This window comes from Cynocephalus volans, chromosome 1 (genome assembly GCF_027409185.1).
Source record: "Cynocephalus volans isolate mCynVol1 chromosome 1, mCynVol1.pri, whole genome shotgun sequence".
In the NCBI taxonomy this organism is placed as follows: domain Eukaryota; kingdom Metazoa; phylum Chordata; class Mammalia; order Dermoptera; family Cynocephalidae; genus Cynocephalus; species Cynocephalus volans.
Window position 1 is genome coordinate 43717436 of NC_084460.1, and position 15960 is coordinate 43733395.

At 47.7% G+C, this 15960-nt stretch overlaps 1 protein-coding gene and 1 pseudogene across 1 annotated transcript in view; one reads left to right on the plus strand and one right to left on the minus strand.

Moving 5' to 3' along the window:
• Positions 1-6171, minus strand: part of PREX1 (phosphatidylinositol-3,4,5-trisphosphate dependent Rac exchange factor 1) — a 180006-nt gene extending 173835 nt beyond the window's left edge. The window contains exon 1 of the mRNA XM_063091280.1: positions 5855-6171. Within this exon, the coding sequence (XP_062947350.1) occupies positions 5855-6082 (228 nt within the window). The 5' untranslated portion in view covers positions 6083-6171. The remainder of the gene's footprint in view (positions 1-5854) is intronic.
• Positions 6172-14981: 8810 nt separating this feature from the next.
• On the plus strand, positions 14982-15098 carry LOC134364974 (5S ribosomal RNA; annotated as a pseudogene).
• Positions 15099-15960: the final 862 nt, after the last annotated feature.

The following is a 15960-nucleotide window of genomic DNA, read 5'->3' on the forward strand; positions in this document are numbered from 1 at the left end:
AAGACTTAACACTTACAAAACCTTTAAGGGAGAGGGGGCCGTGATGCAGATAGGAAGTGGGTTTCTTTATATGAAGGAGTCGCCCCACATGCAACTGGTCTTCAGCTCCCTGGCTTGATAAAGGGGGATACTCTCCAAGAAAGGGGTGCCCTGCAGTCTCAAAAGCCAGGGACACCAGCCCCATTCATTTCTTCTTAAAGTGACAGATAAATGGCTACCAGGACAAACACCAGAATAATAGTGAATGGACTTCCAGTAAGCTTGCTTGGAGAACAAGCTCATTCAAATGCACAAATTCTGGCATCTCTGTTGATCGTCCTTCTTATGAGGACAAGGACCACATTTGCCCTGTTGATGTCTGTATTCTCATAGCCTAGAACACTGCCTGGAGTACACAGCCGGTGCTCCATAAATACCTGCACACTCACAACAGCCATCTAATATGTTATCTGTACTCAGCTCTGCTGGCCATACACAAAAAATGGGGCCCATCTAACTCCTGCTGACACTTAGGTTTTTATAATCAAAACATTTTCACTGACTTCCTGATGATGCTCAATGCAACGGGACCTGGTCCAGGCTCCCTGGCACCCTAAAGCTGAGATAATTTGGACCTTTGGCCTTAATTTTGCCTACGTGGGCAGCCCAGAGGCCTCACAAAGGCAGTAATTTTGCTCATGAACACAGTATCATGTTGGAGCAGTTCAGGGTAGCAGTGAAGAAAATGGGCTATGCATCCAGACTGCCTGGGTTCAAATGCCAGCTCTGTTGTGCTGTGTGATCTTAGGAAACTGACTTGGCCTCTCTGTGTCTTTGTTTCATTTAAAAAATGGAAAGCACAAGAACACCTGCAACTTTTGAGGTAACACGTAGGGAATGCTTTACACAGAGCTGCAAATGTATGAATGTTACCAAATCATTATTACTATTGTTGTGGCATTAATCTAATAAGCAGGCTGAAAACACAATTCTTTCTGTTGGTGGTTTTTTTAAAATTATATATTCATATACGTATGCATAATTTTATATGAAAAGGGTACTACAAACAGGATTTCTTAGTACAGTTTTTCCTTTTTCACCTTCTTGCTTGCCCTTCTCTACAAGATACACATAATTCCCTCCTTTCCTCCAAGCTCCTGAAACCATATACATGCAACATACGTGTGTATATATGGTTATCGTTTATTTTCCAAAAGAAGAATTGTGTTATGTATACTTAACATCTTACCTTTCCCAACAGAATCACATGAAAATCCTCCCAAGTCTGGGTAGGTCACTGTCTCACAATAACTTTGGAATCAAAAACGTGCCCCCCACTCCTCCCCACCCCCAAGTGTGAGACTAGGAGTTTAGAATCTTTTTAAAAAACAATAAAACAGTGACAACACAAAACCACAGTTTCTTGTTTTGGAAAGCAGAGCTCCAATGAGAAGAAAAACTTTGGTCTCCTCCCCCTAAAAAGCAGAACCATAGAAAGCATTCTGGGAGCTTTCTGCCCACAATCCCTGTTCCTCAGAGACCCCAGCCCGGCTAGTTCAGGGCAGACCCTCGCAGTGTCTGGGAGTGACAAGTCTCTGTCCTCAGCCAAGGGAAGCCCTTCAGGAAGCTGCTGACGGACCCCAGCCAGGGGTCTCTCTGCCCATGCATCCAGGCTCTCCCTCTCTTCCTACCACTGCCTGGATGGCACACCCATCATAAGAGTCATGGGCATCTGCCCTTGAGGTCTCTCCTTGCAGGCAGGGTCTCCAAGCCAATCCAACCAACAGGCAGGTGGGCCCAAGGCTTACTTAGCCTCCTCCTAAAAGGGGGAGATTTCGAGCCCCAAAGAGACCACCTCATCTGCACCCCCATTGCTGTACTTCCCAAAAAACTCCACCATAGCATTCCGAGCACCTACTATGTGCCTGGCACTGTTCCAAGAGCTTTAACCTCAGGCGCATCCAAGCTTCATGATACCCCTATGACACAGGTGCTATATTATGTCTATTATACAAGTGAGGAAACTGAGGCACAGAGCAAATTAGTGATCTGCCCAGGGTCACCCACAGTCAGTGGGGGCTAAAGCCAGGATTTGAACTCCAGCAGTCTGGCTCCGGAGCCCTGTTCAACCCTCAAGCCATAAACAAACTAACGAGGAGCACAGAGGAGAAACCGACAACCTGCTATTTTCATTTTTCCACAGTTCTGCCCCTTTTGCAGAAAAGAGAACAGGAGTCACAGAGGGGAAGTGATGGGAGGAAACACAGGCGGAGGTTAAGAGTTACACAGACCTAGGTTAGAATCCAGTTCTGCTGCCTTAAAACATGTGCCAAGCCCTGATTTTATAAGCCAGAGGCAGTCTACAAAGTGGCAACAGACCTGAGTTCTGGGGTGAGGCAGCCTAGGATCAAATCCTGACGATGCTGTCTATGTGACCCAGAGGAGCTCATTTAAACTCGCTTTACCTCAGTTTCCTCATCTGTCAATGAGGATAACAATGGCACCCCCTTCATAGGAAAGGTTAAATGAGCTGACATGCAATGTGCTTAGAAGGGTAATTGTGAATAAGTGTCAGCTCCTACACAGTAATGACTGCCACTGTTACCAACATGATTAATGCTGCCCTAGAGCACATGGGGAATGCCTCACACAGCCAGAGCTTCTCAATGTTGAGATCCAAGGTTCCGAGTCAAAACCTTGAGCACTGTCCCCCACAACCTCTGGTGTCCCTCAAGACAGATCTAGCATCTTGAAGAGAGGGCTGTCCTTGCATTTTTGTGACTCTTAAATAAACACACACACAACACCAAACTCATATGACCCCTTGGAGATGGGGGAGGGGGTGCAACCCAGTTCCTGGAGGAGGTGGGGAAAGATGGGGAGATTCTGGAGGAACCAGAAAGCCCCAAGTCCGGAACCAAACAAAACCGCTGGTTCCTGTGGCCGGAATTTAGAGGGTCAAAAGGAAACTCACTCAGAGTCCCTGTCCTCCTTTCAGTGCTGACTCAGACCTCACTTCCTCCAGGCAGCCCTCCCTGATCACTCCTCTGCTCTCTTAATGCTAAAATCCCATAACCCTAATCATCTGTATTATTTCTTTAATTATCACATAACAAATAATAATAATTAATGACAATAAATAATATTTATATACTTTCTTATCTGCTGGGGACTGATCTAAGTGCTTTAGATCAATCAATTCATACAACTCACTTCTCTTAAAAACCTATAAAATAGGATCTACTATCATCCCCCTTTTACAGATGAAGAAACTAAGGCTCAAAAAGGTTAAGCTACTGGCCCAAGGTCACAAGTCCAAGGACTTAATCCCAAGCAGTCTGGCTCCACAGCCCAACCTCGTAGCTGGATTTTTTTTAAATACCCACTTTACCACGCTTGACTAGACTGTCCTCTCCTAGAGGGCAGAAGCCAGACCTGGCTTCTTGGCATCTCCCACAATGCTCAGCCAACACAGCAGCTTAATTTCCACTGGTCAATGGGACCTTCAACCAGGGACACAGGAGGCAAGGGCAGTCCTTTAAGGCCTGCCTCTACCACATGGAATTAAGAGCATGGAGGGATTACCACGCATTCTTCCAAGCCAAGAGGCAGGAGGAAAAAATGCCTTAGCAAGTATAAAAGCTGGGAAGAGAGAGTGGGAAGACAGAAGAGAATCACAACCTGCAGGCTGCCAGCCTCACTGCCGTGGAAAGCCTTGGTAATTAGCAGTTCCTGAAGCTTTAAGCCCTGGGTTTTAAAAACGAAAATGCCTTGGGTTGCTGAGGGGTCATTCCTGATGGGGAAGACGAGAGAGGACCCCTGTGGCTCACAACAAGGTATGGCTGGTCAGGTTACACAATCAGGCTGTTTCTGGTATCAGCTTGGGGACACACTAAAGGACACAGCAGAAAAGAAGCCTGGATTGCCCTCCCCTTGTTTTACAGGTGAGAAAACAGGTCAGGAGAGGTGGCATGACTGGTCTAAGGCAGGTCAAAGTCAGAACCAGCTCATCTCAGAACTGACATATCAACAAAAACAAAAAAATTTGATGAACTCAGCAAATTAAGTGTCAAGGAGATAATCTTTATTTTTCCCATTTCTTTAATAATAAGAACCGTTGACTCCAATCAATTTCCATTATTCCAACTTCCTTTGACTCTACATGTGGACAATTTAAAACCGCAGTTAACCCAAAACCAATCTATATCTGCTCTGAAAGAACTTCACCATCTAGGGCAGGGGCGTGGGAGGAAGAGGTATGTTTTCTTTCCCATTAATGTAAAAATTGGTTTGTGTTTCCTGTTTCTCTTCCAGATTGAGGGGCAGGGAGTGGCTCAGAAAGAGAAGTGAGGAGTTCCCTAGAATTGGACATTGCTCAGAGACACCAGGGCTGTCCACATCTTTAATTCAAAAACTGCCAGCTTCCAATTGAGCACTTGTTTTTTTAACTGTGAGAGAGGAAGAGACGGGAAAGAGAGCCAACCCTGCTTTATTCTTACAGGCCTCTCTAGAAGGGTCCTTCAGCCAAACGGTTTTCAATGCCGCCACACTACTCCCTCCCCCCACCCCACCCCCACCTCCTTTCACAAGGAGAAGGGATCCATTGCTCTCTCCTGCCTGTTGGAACTCGGATCTCACAGAGTCCCGGCTGCATCCCCAAGCCACAGGGAGCCCCAGAGGATCACAGAGTCTTCCTCTTCGCTGCAGAGACTGAGAGCTGGAGACTCCAGCCTGGCTCTGGAGTCTCTGAAAGAGCCACCACCCCCGTACCAGCCTTTCCTGAACCAGGATTAAAAGACTTCCTAGAGCAGAGAAGGGGAGTAAATGAGGTCCCAGCAGGAGGCATGAAGATCAAAGCCCCTGGAGTCTCCTAACTTCCATCCGAGGCACTAGCCCTGTCCCACCCCCTCTAACCCCAGCCACTTTTCTCACTTCCTAGGAGACTAGGGAAGTGGCACCTTCCTCCCTCTCACAGAAAAAAAAAGAAAGAAAGAAAAGAAATGCAGCTTAGGAGGTTAGAGCACCGGCTGGGACTGCCCTGGTTCAAAGCCCAGTACCCCACTTAATTAGCTGTGTGATCCTGGGCAAGTTACTCAACCTCTCTGGAGCTCTCGCAATCTAAAAAATAAGGGAAATATTCATCCCTACATTATGGGCTACTTGTAAAGCTTAAACCTGCTAATGACACATGTAAGGTGCCTGGTACCCAGCAAGCGCTCGGGTGTTACTTTACAAAGTCTAAGACTGTAGTTTTGCAACTTAGAGATGGGGGTTAGGAGGTTGTTAGGGAGCCTGGATTGCCGAGTTGTGAGTGTGAAATGCACTGTCCCTCAGCTCCAGGAATAGACTGATGCATGTGGGATCCTACTCTGGGGTTCTGCCAATCCCCGTCCCTCTTCAGCATTTGGGGTTTACCCTACTCTATTCAACGTGAAGGGACTCTGGGCTCTCGGGTTTCTCGGGTCCGTCCTAGATGAGTAGTCAGTAGCGCACCAGGCGGCGAAGTTGTCTCCGGGGAAAAGGAGGCAGGAGCGAAGGCTCCTGGCGCCTGGGTCCCAGAGCCCCTGCCTCGCGGATGTAACTAATTTAAAAACTATTTGAAAGGCGGGGAGGGGGAAGAAAAAGACAAAAGGGCAGCGCGCGCCGGGGGAAAACCGAGTGCGGGAGACCCCGGGTCGGGGCTGGACCGTGGGCCGACCAGGCAGACGACCGCACAGCTCTGGAGGAGCCCGGATCTCCCCACTTCTCTGCGCGCCCCGCGGGCCCCGAGGCGACTCTCGAGACCCCCTGGGACCGCGGCCACAGGTTGTGGGGACCGCAGCGGGGCTAGCGGCCAGAACGGAGGGTGCCCCTGCGCTCCCCGGGCGACACTCACCGACTGCAAGAAGCGCAAGGTGCCCACGTAGTCCCTCTCGGTGCCCAAGATCTCGTTGAGGACGCACAGGCGGAGGCGCAGCTGGCGCTCGGACTCCCGGGCAGCCGCACACGGTCCGGGACCGGAACTGGGCGCAGCGGCGCCGGGGGCCCCGGGGTCCGGGTGGGCACTGTCCCCAGCGCCGTCGCCGCTGGGGTCGCTGCAGCCACTGCCACTGGGTACCTCCATTCTAGTGCGGCCGCGCGACGCCGGTTCCTTCCTCCGCGCGGAGGTCGCGCCCAACGGCGACTCAAGCGTCCAGGCGCCCCATCCCGGACGGGGCGCGCCGGCTGGCCGGGCTCAGCGGCGGGTCCGGCGCTCGGCGCGGCGGGCGGGACCGGGGGGCGGGCGGCCCGGGCCGGGGGCGGAGGCAGCGCGCGGGGGGCCGGACGAGAGGAGGGAGGGGGCCGGTCCTCCGGGCTCCCAGACGGCGGGCCCGCCGCCCCCGCCGCCAAGGGAGCGTCTGCCAAGTGCCACGCCGCGCTCCGGCCGCAGAGGCGCTCCGCGCGCGCACGGGGCCCCTAGAGACGCGCCGCGGCGCTCGGCGCCTACGTCGGAAGCTCGGCGCGGCTCGGGCGGGGACCTCCGGAAGGGGCCCCGCGGAGCCGAGAGGGCTTCAGGCACCGCGCACGCCCGGTCGGCGCACCGACTCCGCGCCCGGACGCGTGGCGCCCCCTCACCCCCCTCCGCGGGCTACGCCACTCCCACCCTGACACACGCGACACCCGCGGCGCGCAGGCACACGCATGCAGGTCCGGCCGCCGGCTGCCGCTGCTCAGGCTCAGTAAACACCAGGCTGGAGAAGCTCGCACAGGAGCCGCTCAGAGGCAAGCCCGCCCCCCCACACGGGACCCCTCCGGCCCGGGAAGGAACAGGGCTGTCACTGCCCGGACGGTGACGCCTCCCTCGAGAGGACACCCGGGCTCTTTGGATGCCCCCGGGCGCTGCCACGACCTTGGGAAGGACTATGCGCAGCTCGCGCTCGCTGTGATCTTCTCTTCTCCTTTCCTTTTTCTTTCTTTCCTTTTTCTTTCTTTCTGAACTTCTTTGCCCCATGACCCTGCCCTTTACACCTTTCTCCGAAGAAATCACTACCTGCTCTGTAGTCGAGAGGCAGCTGCCCTGCCCACGCCCCCTACCCGTCTACCCACTATCCGGGATAAAGTCTTGGGAAACCCTGCTTTTAATCCACACTTCTCTGTGTGACCTTGATAATCCTCGAAACGCTTGAGAAATGTCCTCACCTGCCTTACAGGAAGGTACGAAGAGGCGAGGGGGAGCTGGGGCTTAGAGTCACCTAAGATTCCAATCCCAGCTCCCTCACTTCCTACTTGGGTGACCTTGGGCTGGTTTCCCTGCCTCTAGCTCCTCAGTGTTTTCGTCAATACAATGGGAATAATAGTAGTGCCTAGCTCATAGGATCATGCATGGTGTTATGTGTTAATCTGTGGAAGTACTTGGAACACTGCCCAGCACCTAAAAACTTCTTTGTAAATGCTGGTTCGTCTTAATTATTATTATTTCATGTGCAAATTGCCCGCTTGGTCTGGCCACACTTGCTAAACTGCCCATACAATCCCTAACTCGGCCCTTTCGCCAGACCAGATATTGTATTGTCTCTGCAGTGGATTAGCTGATTCATATGATATCCCCCTCTTTGGGTCAAGAACATTATTGCTTACTTATCCCTGTTCCAAGCGCCTAGGATTGTTCTCCCAATGGCCTCTGGGTAAATTCCACAAGTGCCTGAGGACACGGAGAGAGTGGAGTGGCTTCTGCCCTCCCAAAGCTCTGTTTCTTTGGGATCATGGGCAAGGTGGCATTGATCTGGGCTTTGATGGGGTGAGTGAAGTTTTGGGCAGGGAGTAAATGATGTGAGGTAAATGAGCCTGTCAGGTTGGTGGAGTCAATTGTGTCCAATAGGTGGCTGGCCTTTTGTTCCCAAGTATCTCATGAAATAGTAAAAGTCTCTAAAGTAGCTCTGCTGTAGACTGGTCATGACACCTCTCTGAGCCTCAGTTGCCTCATCTTTAAGTTAATCCTATCTACCACAAAGGGAGAGCATGGTGAGCCATAGAATGAAACGGGCTGGGTGACCGTGGCCAAGACACGTCATCTCTTTGAGCTTCGGTTGTCTAAGCTGTGAAATAGGAGTCTTTGTGAGAGCAAAATGTACATAAAGCAGAATTATGGACATTTGAGGTCAGATAATTCTTGCGGCAGGGGGCCATCCTGTACATTGTAGGTAGGACATTTAGCAGCATACTGTATCCACTAGATCCCTCCCTATTTGTAAGAACCAGAAATATCTCCAGACATTGCCAAATGGCCCCTGGGGGACAGAATTGCCCCCACTTGAGAACCACTGATATAAAGTACCTGCCACGGATAGCTGGCACACAGTGGGCGCTCAACAAATGTTGGTCCCCTTCTCAGCCCATGATGAAGGAAGGTTAGCTTCAAGTTCACACACAGATCCCACACTTCACCCGAGAATTGGCCCACACTGCCAAAAAGACCATCCAAACATTTCCACGTTTGTGGATGGAGCCCATCCCTGGCCCAACCCCATGTCTTGTACATTCTGTTACTCCTTCAGATTCCTCTGGGCTGTGTCTCCCTCTCCCTCCCCGTTCCCTGTGATGACGGCACAACTTTTAATAAATTACTTAAGCTCTGTGCCAAGTTCTCCTCATCTGTGAACTGAGGATGATCCCAGTACCCACTTCATAAAGCTGTTGCAAGACTCCTCAGTGAATATGTGGCAAGTGTTCAGAGTACATAGTAAGTGCTCAGTAAGTGAAGGCTTTCGTTTATTCAATGCATGGATTGAGTACTGGATCTGCTAGGATGCATTTGGCTGCAAGGAGGGGGAAAAGGGCTACTAATGGCTTAAAACATAGTGTTTATTTAGCAAGAGATCCAGAGGAGGTCCGTTCCTAAGGCTGGGAGGACTTGGTAATGTCATCGAGGACCAAGGCACCACCAACCCTGCTGTCTTCATCATGGGGCTTTTCTCCCAAGGCTTGGGGCCTCAGAGTCACACAATGGCTCCTGAAACGGCAGCATCACCTCCCCACACAAAAACTCCAAAGCAGAAATGAAAAGGAAAAAGGGGACTCTCTTTCTTCCATGCCTCTCTCTTATCCGGGGGAAAAAGCTTAAACTCCCAGCAGGTCAGAACTGGGTAACACCCTTGAATAATCCCTGACCAAGAGTAAGGATTGCCACCATTTACTTAGAACAATCCTGCTTCATCTGCTGGGGACATGGCTGCCTGAACAACATGGGGTTCTGTCATCAAGAGAGGAGGGGAACTATAGTGTAGTCTGCTAAAAGTGTCTGCCACAAGCTCCTACTGTGCACTGAGCATTGGGTGAGGTGCTGAAACTGCAAAAGTGAATAAACCAACAATATTCAGGCCTTCACAGAGTCGACGTTATTCCAGAAGGGGAGACATGTCGACAATGATGAATTAAAGAAGGCAGACAGCAAGTTCCTTCCCTCATTCATTCAACAAGTATGTAATGAGAACCTACTATGCACCAGGCCCCTGCCTTTCTGGCACATCCATCCCAGAGCGGGAGGAGACGGGTGATAACCATATAAACAGTAAATAAACAAGATCCTTACAGCATCTCTAAGGGCGCAAGGGATGGGTCTGGGAAACCAGAGTTCATTGGTGACAGCTCCAGGACTCTGCCTCAGGTCACTGCCTAGCCCACATCTCATGACTCAGATGGGTGCTCAGCCTTGGCGGGATCACTGGGGACTCCCTCAGTTCAGCGCCTGGCTGCCTCCCAGCTAATCCTGGCAGAGACTCACTAGACCAAACATGACTAAGCAATTACAAGTTGGGGGAGACTTTCTTTTCCTATCCTCGTTTCAACCTTGACCTCTCCTCCCTTTCTCCCCATCACCCACACCCATCCCCTCCAGTATATCTGGTGGGGAACCCTTGGGTCCCATGTATGCGCATATCTTAGCTCAGGGCTTAAAACAGTCTGTAGATGGGAAACATTCACCAAGAGAACAAAGAGGAAGAAGAAAAAAAAAAAAAACTTTCAGTTCGGGGGAGAAAAAAAAAGCAATGATAATGATAGGGGAATTCTCTTCTGCAGAGACAATTTTAGAGTTTCCCTTGCCATGTACTTGCAAATAGTGGGAAATACCATTTTGTTTCTGTTGCATAAGTTTCGCAGTTGTGGGGGAGAATATTCTGCTGCTTGGAAACAGATAGTTCCTTATCCCCTGATGAAACCCTATCAGCTTCTGCAGGCTTGGGATTTGAAGGCCCCTCCCCAAGCTCTGTTGAAAAGAAAAACTAATTAAGATAAAGCAAAGGAAAAACAAAGGGTGATTTTTTTTTTTTTTTTCCCATCCCAAGTTGAATGAGCCAGGTGAAAAATGAGTTACTGGGCTGCCCGGGCATACCAATCATTTCCCAAACGAAAATGAGTTCTCAGTAAGTCAGGCCAGCTGCCCAGAATCAGGCTTTTCCCCATTCTGAGCACAAGAGCAGCTTTCTGAGAAGAGAGATGCTTCTCCACCCTTAGAATTGGACAGAATAGCTGAACAACTGAACAGTGCTGCATATGAGGCCAGGTTTTGTTTTCTCAGACCAAAATATAATTTTCTTCCTAATAGTTTTCGTTAAGCCACCCCCACATGTCCAAGTCAAAACTTCTCCCAAGGAAGCCTTGCTGTTGCAAGCAGATCTCTCCTGAGTTCTCTGCTTCAAGGTCTGGTTAGAGCATAATAGATATCAGATTAAGTCAGGGCTCCAGAGCTTTGCCAAATCAGATTTGTGTCAGAAAGCCCTGGAAACACAGCTTGGAGGAAGTAGAAGGGGAAATGCCTAAGACCCTCCATTTGAATCCCATTCAGCTACTAACGTGTATGTCATCTTCACTAGCCTTTGGACATTGTTGTAGCTTTAGAGACCAGCTGCCTGGGTTCAAATCCCAGCCCTACCACTTCCTAATTGTGTGACTCCATGCCAGTGACTTAAACTCTCTGGGCTTCAATATCCCTATCTGTAAAATGGGGTCTGTAAGAGCTCCTAACTCACAGGGTTGTGTGGATTAAAATACTTAATAGAACCAAAGTGCTCAGAATGCTGCCTAACCCTCAGTTGAGTGTTAGCTATTCTAACTGGGTGAAGCCATGATGCCTGGAGGTATTGCAGCCATTTTGAGACCATGAGGGAGGACATTGTTGACCAATTAAAGATGATAAATGACAGATGTGACCGATGGAAAGAATCTGAATCTTTGATGTCACTGAGCTCCTGAATTAACCAACTGTGGAATGACCCTGCCTCTAGACTTCCTGTATAATAAGTTGATAACATTTCCTTATTGGTTAATTTCTTTGTGGCTGGCCAGTATGGGGATCCAAACCTGTGACCTTGAGGTTATAAATCTGTGCTCTAACCGACTCAGCTAATTGGCCAGCATTACTATGTAAGCCAGTTGACTTGAGTTTCCTTTCCTTACAGCCAAAAGCATTCTTACTGATATGGTTCTCTTTCCCCAGATTTCTCCTTGCTTAGATGAACTGATTTCTCTGTTGATAGGATGACCATACATCCGAGTTTGCATGGGACAATCCCAGGTTGTGCCTGTTGTCCCAGAATAATTATTAATAACATCCCAGTATGAGCCATATGGTCACCCTATCCTTTCCAAAAAGCATTGCTCTCTTCCTGCCTCTTTTTTAAAATGCAGATGCCCCACAGGAGTGCTGGTCTCCACCATAACACTTTCCCAATGGAGCAAAGACCTAAGGTTTATAATTGGAAGGCTAGATTGGGGGTAAAAGTTAGGAAAAGGGTTTGGAAAGAGATTGATGCATAGAAGGTAAGTTTTGCAACTTAGTCAAGGCCAGATATTGACCTGGATGGTGTGTCTTGAAAATTTGCAGCCATGGATGCCAGATGGTTTCAACAGACATACTGGACACATATTTATATGTCTGGGTTTTTTTCCAGTTAGTTTCCTGGACTGAAAGCTCAAGAATAGAGCTGCCCAGTCCAAATCCAGACACCTGGCAATGCCAGTGGTAACTTCTACTGAAAGCTGATGGTTTCCTCTTTAGCCAGCAGAAACCCAAACAGCCACACCCTCTCCAAATGTCACTTATGCTATAGCCTGTCTTCCAAACTTCCAGGGCAAATTTCATTCCTGGAGCCTTTGCTGAGAGGGGAAAAGTTCTAATAACAACCGTTACCATTTTTTAAGTGCTCACTATGTACCAGGCACTACTGAGACATGACATCAAATTTTAACAACAGCCCTTCTTGGTACTAATTATTGTTATTATGCCTGTTTTACAGATGAGAAAACAGGCTCAGAAAGGAATCCAAGAAAGGTCACTTATTAGTTAGGATATAGGTTAGTTTGTGTGGCTCAAACAATAATGGATTTTTTTAAATAGAAGCTTCTTTCTCTGCCATGTTATAGTCCAGGTATAAATAACTTAAGGCAGGTATGGGGGCCTCAAGGTGTCGGGGCCCAGGCTCCTTCCAGCTTGTGACTCCGTCATCCTCCCCATGGGTGCTAAGATGGCTGCTCTAGTACCACAAGCCAAACAGCAGAAAGAGACAGGGGAAGAGGAGGGTAGGGAATGCATGGTCCTTTAAAGGACTGAAACTAGAAGTTTCATACATCACTTCCGCTCCCACTCCACTGGCCAGAACTTTGCTACCCAGGTGTATCTGACCCTAAATCCAGGCCAAGCCACCTCTCAGTGTTGCCAGTGGACTATGAGACTCTTGCTTTCCTCATATTAGAACAGTGCCAGGCACATGAATATTAAATGAATGAATGAATATCTCCAGTACTTGTGGACTCCAGGTTGAGAGAAACCTCACCATAAATGCCTGGCACTATTCTGGGCACTGAGAATAGAGTAGTGAACAAGATAGATAAAAATCCTTGCCCTCCTGGAGCTGACATTCTAGTGTTTGAAGAGATGGTCAGCGAAGACCCCAATAAGTCAAAGACAAAGTCTTCCAGATCAGGGCTATGGAGGAAAGCTAAGCAGGTTAGACAACAGGGAGAGCTGGGGCCAGCACATCTCCAGGGGGTGACAGAAGTCCTCATGGAGGAGGTGACATTTTAGCAAAGAACGCAAGGAAGCAAAGGAGCAGATCCTGCCTGTGTCCCAGGCAGCAGAAACAGCAAGTGCGAGGACATGGAGGCAGGAGTGTGCCTGCTAGTTGAAGAAACAGCAAGGAGGAAGGTAGTAAGAGATGCAGTTGGAGAGGAGAGGGAAGCCTGGGGTACAAGTTGTGTAGGTGGCTGTAAGGACTTCAGCTTTTTCTCTGAGTGAAGTGGAAACCATGGAATTTTCTGCACAGAGAGAGATGAGCTTAGGTTCTAACAGGATCCCTCTGATGGTCCTATGGGAATAGACTATCAAGAGAATGAGGTCTGAAGCAGTCAGACTGGTGAGGAGGATACTGCAGTAGTCCAGGCAAAAGACATTGGTGGCTTGGACCAGGGTAATCCCAGAGGAGATGGAGAGAAACAGTCAATTCTGGATATACTCTAAAGACGGAGCCAACAGGATTTGCTGAAAAACGGAGGGTAAAAGAGAGAGTTAAACATGACTCCAAGGTTTTTGGTCTGAGAAGCTGGAAGGATGGGGCTGGCATTACCAGGATGGAGAAGATTGTGGGAGGACATCTTCTCCATTGTTTGGTGGAGAGAATGGAGAATTTGGTTTCGGCTATGTTAGTTGTCAAATTAAATACCAAGTGGAGATGTTAAGTGGACAGTCATATACACAATCCTGGGGCTCAGGGGAGGGGTCTGCCCAGAGATATAAATGTAGGCACTGTCGGGATATAGGTGATGATCAAAGCCAAGGAATTGGGTGAGATCACCCAGGCAGGGCATGAGGATGGAGAAGAGGACAAGGACAGAGCCCTGGGCCACCAACGTTCACAGCAGGTGCAGCCAGTGAGCGGGCACCAGAACAGGTGTAGAAAGAGCCCGTTTGCAATCGTTTTTGCAGTTTCCCTGGCTCCTTTAAGAAGACCGGACATAGTGATGGACTCTCCTGTGACCACATCTCACCTCGTGAAATGGGCAGAGGGCAAAGTTCCCAGTCCTGGCTCTGTCATTTTGTTCAGAACCCTGAGCCTCAGTTTCCTCACCTGTTAAATGAGGACATTAAGAACCCCTCTCTGCCAGCTCTCCAAGGGAGAGTGAGAACATAACAAGGTCATACAGACCCCAAAATGCTTGAAAAAAGTGAAAAGAAGTTCCTTCCCTCACCACTCAATTTTAGATTCTCAGGAATGTGAAAGTGAAGTAGAGGGAAAATCTTACATAGATTTAGAGAAAATGAAAGAGAAGAGGTGGCAGAGAGAGAACCACATACAGCTCCACGCAGCAACCTGGATGAACTTTAAAAACGTAGTGTTGAGCCAACGAAGCAAGATACAAAAGAGCACGTTCTATATGATTCCATTTACGTAGAGCGCAAAAGCAGACAATATTAAACTACGGTGCTGAAGGGTGCATATTTGGATGGTGAAGCTATAAAGAAAAGAGAAGAAAATTTCCTGCACAAACCAAGGCAGTAGCTTCCTCTCAGGTTGGGAGGAGACTGGGATTTGGATGAGCCATACAAGGGCTTTAGGGGGCTGGCAGTGTTCTATTTCTTAACCCATGTAGTGATTTCTCAGGGATTCACTTTATAATAATTTGTTGTTTTACATTTATATCTTATGCATTTTTCTATGTGTTCTCTGTTTCCCTATTTAAAAATGCATCAAAAGCCTTAAATATATACAAAATGAAAAATATATACAAAAATAAATATATATGCCTACAGTCATATCCTTTGACCAAGTTATTCTCATTCTAAACTACAATCTAAACCACGAAAATAATCACACACTCAGACAAATTCTGATGCACAAAAATATTCATTGCAGCATCATTTATAACAGCCCCATATTGGAAAGAACCTAAATTCTCACTAATAGGTAAATAGTTAAATATGTTACAGTATATCCACAATTTGGAAAATTATTTAGCCATTATAAAGTGTACTCTCAAAGAATTATTTAATAGTCTACGACCATACCACCTTGAACACACCCAATCTCATCTGATCTCAAAAGCTAAGCAGTGTCAGGCCTGGTTAGTACTTGGATGGGAGACCCTGGGAATACTAGGTGCTGCAGGTTTTAAAACGAAAGAATATTTAATAGAATTTAAAATTTAAAAATGCTTGTGATCATGGATAAATGGGGAGGAAAAGAGCAGAATATTTAATTGATCAATTATTGAATATGTACCTCAATAAATAAATATATGTAGATTGTGATCTCAATATTGTCAATATATGTTACCTATTCATACAAAAAAGGTAGCGAGGAAATATATAAAAATAACAGAGTAATTACATCTGGGGAGCAGGATTATGGTTATTTTTTTTCTTCTTTATAGTTTTTTTACATTTCCCAGATTTTCTACAATGGATGTATATGACTTTTATTCCTTATCACGTTGCTTTTTCCCCTTCCTTTAGTTTGGATCTCAGATGCACAGAATCGGTTGATTACACTCCTCAGGCACACCATCAGCAGCATTTGAGTATGGCCTTGGTTTTGTTTTATTTTCACTTCTTATTTTTGCCTTCATCACCCATCTCCAACTCCTCTGATTTCCCTCTCCCCCACAGACACCCACTTGGGTATATTTAAAGTATGTTCTTTCTATCCATCTGCCATACACTTGTTTGGATATATGTGTATCCAAATAGACATAGTAAAAAATATATAAAGCGATAAAGACACAGTGTAGTTTTTATGTGTGTTTTTAAATTCTTATATAAATGGTATGCTTCCCAGGCTATCTTACTTTTTTCACTCAACATCATGTTTTTGAGATCATTCCTTGTTACTCTTTGTAAATATACTCAATGCTGAGTGTTCCATTGTCTGCATGTACACCCTGATAAAGACTGCTGGCTACTCCCCAAATGTAGTTTCCTTTTCCTCCAGGGCACATGAAGGACCACATTTCCCAGTCTCCCTTGCAGGTGAG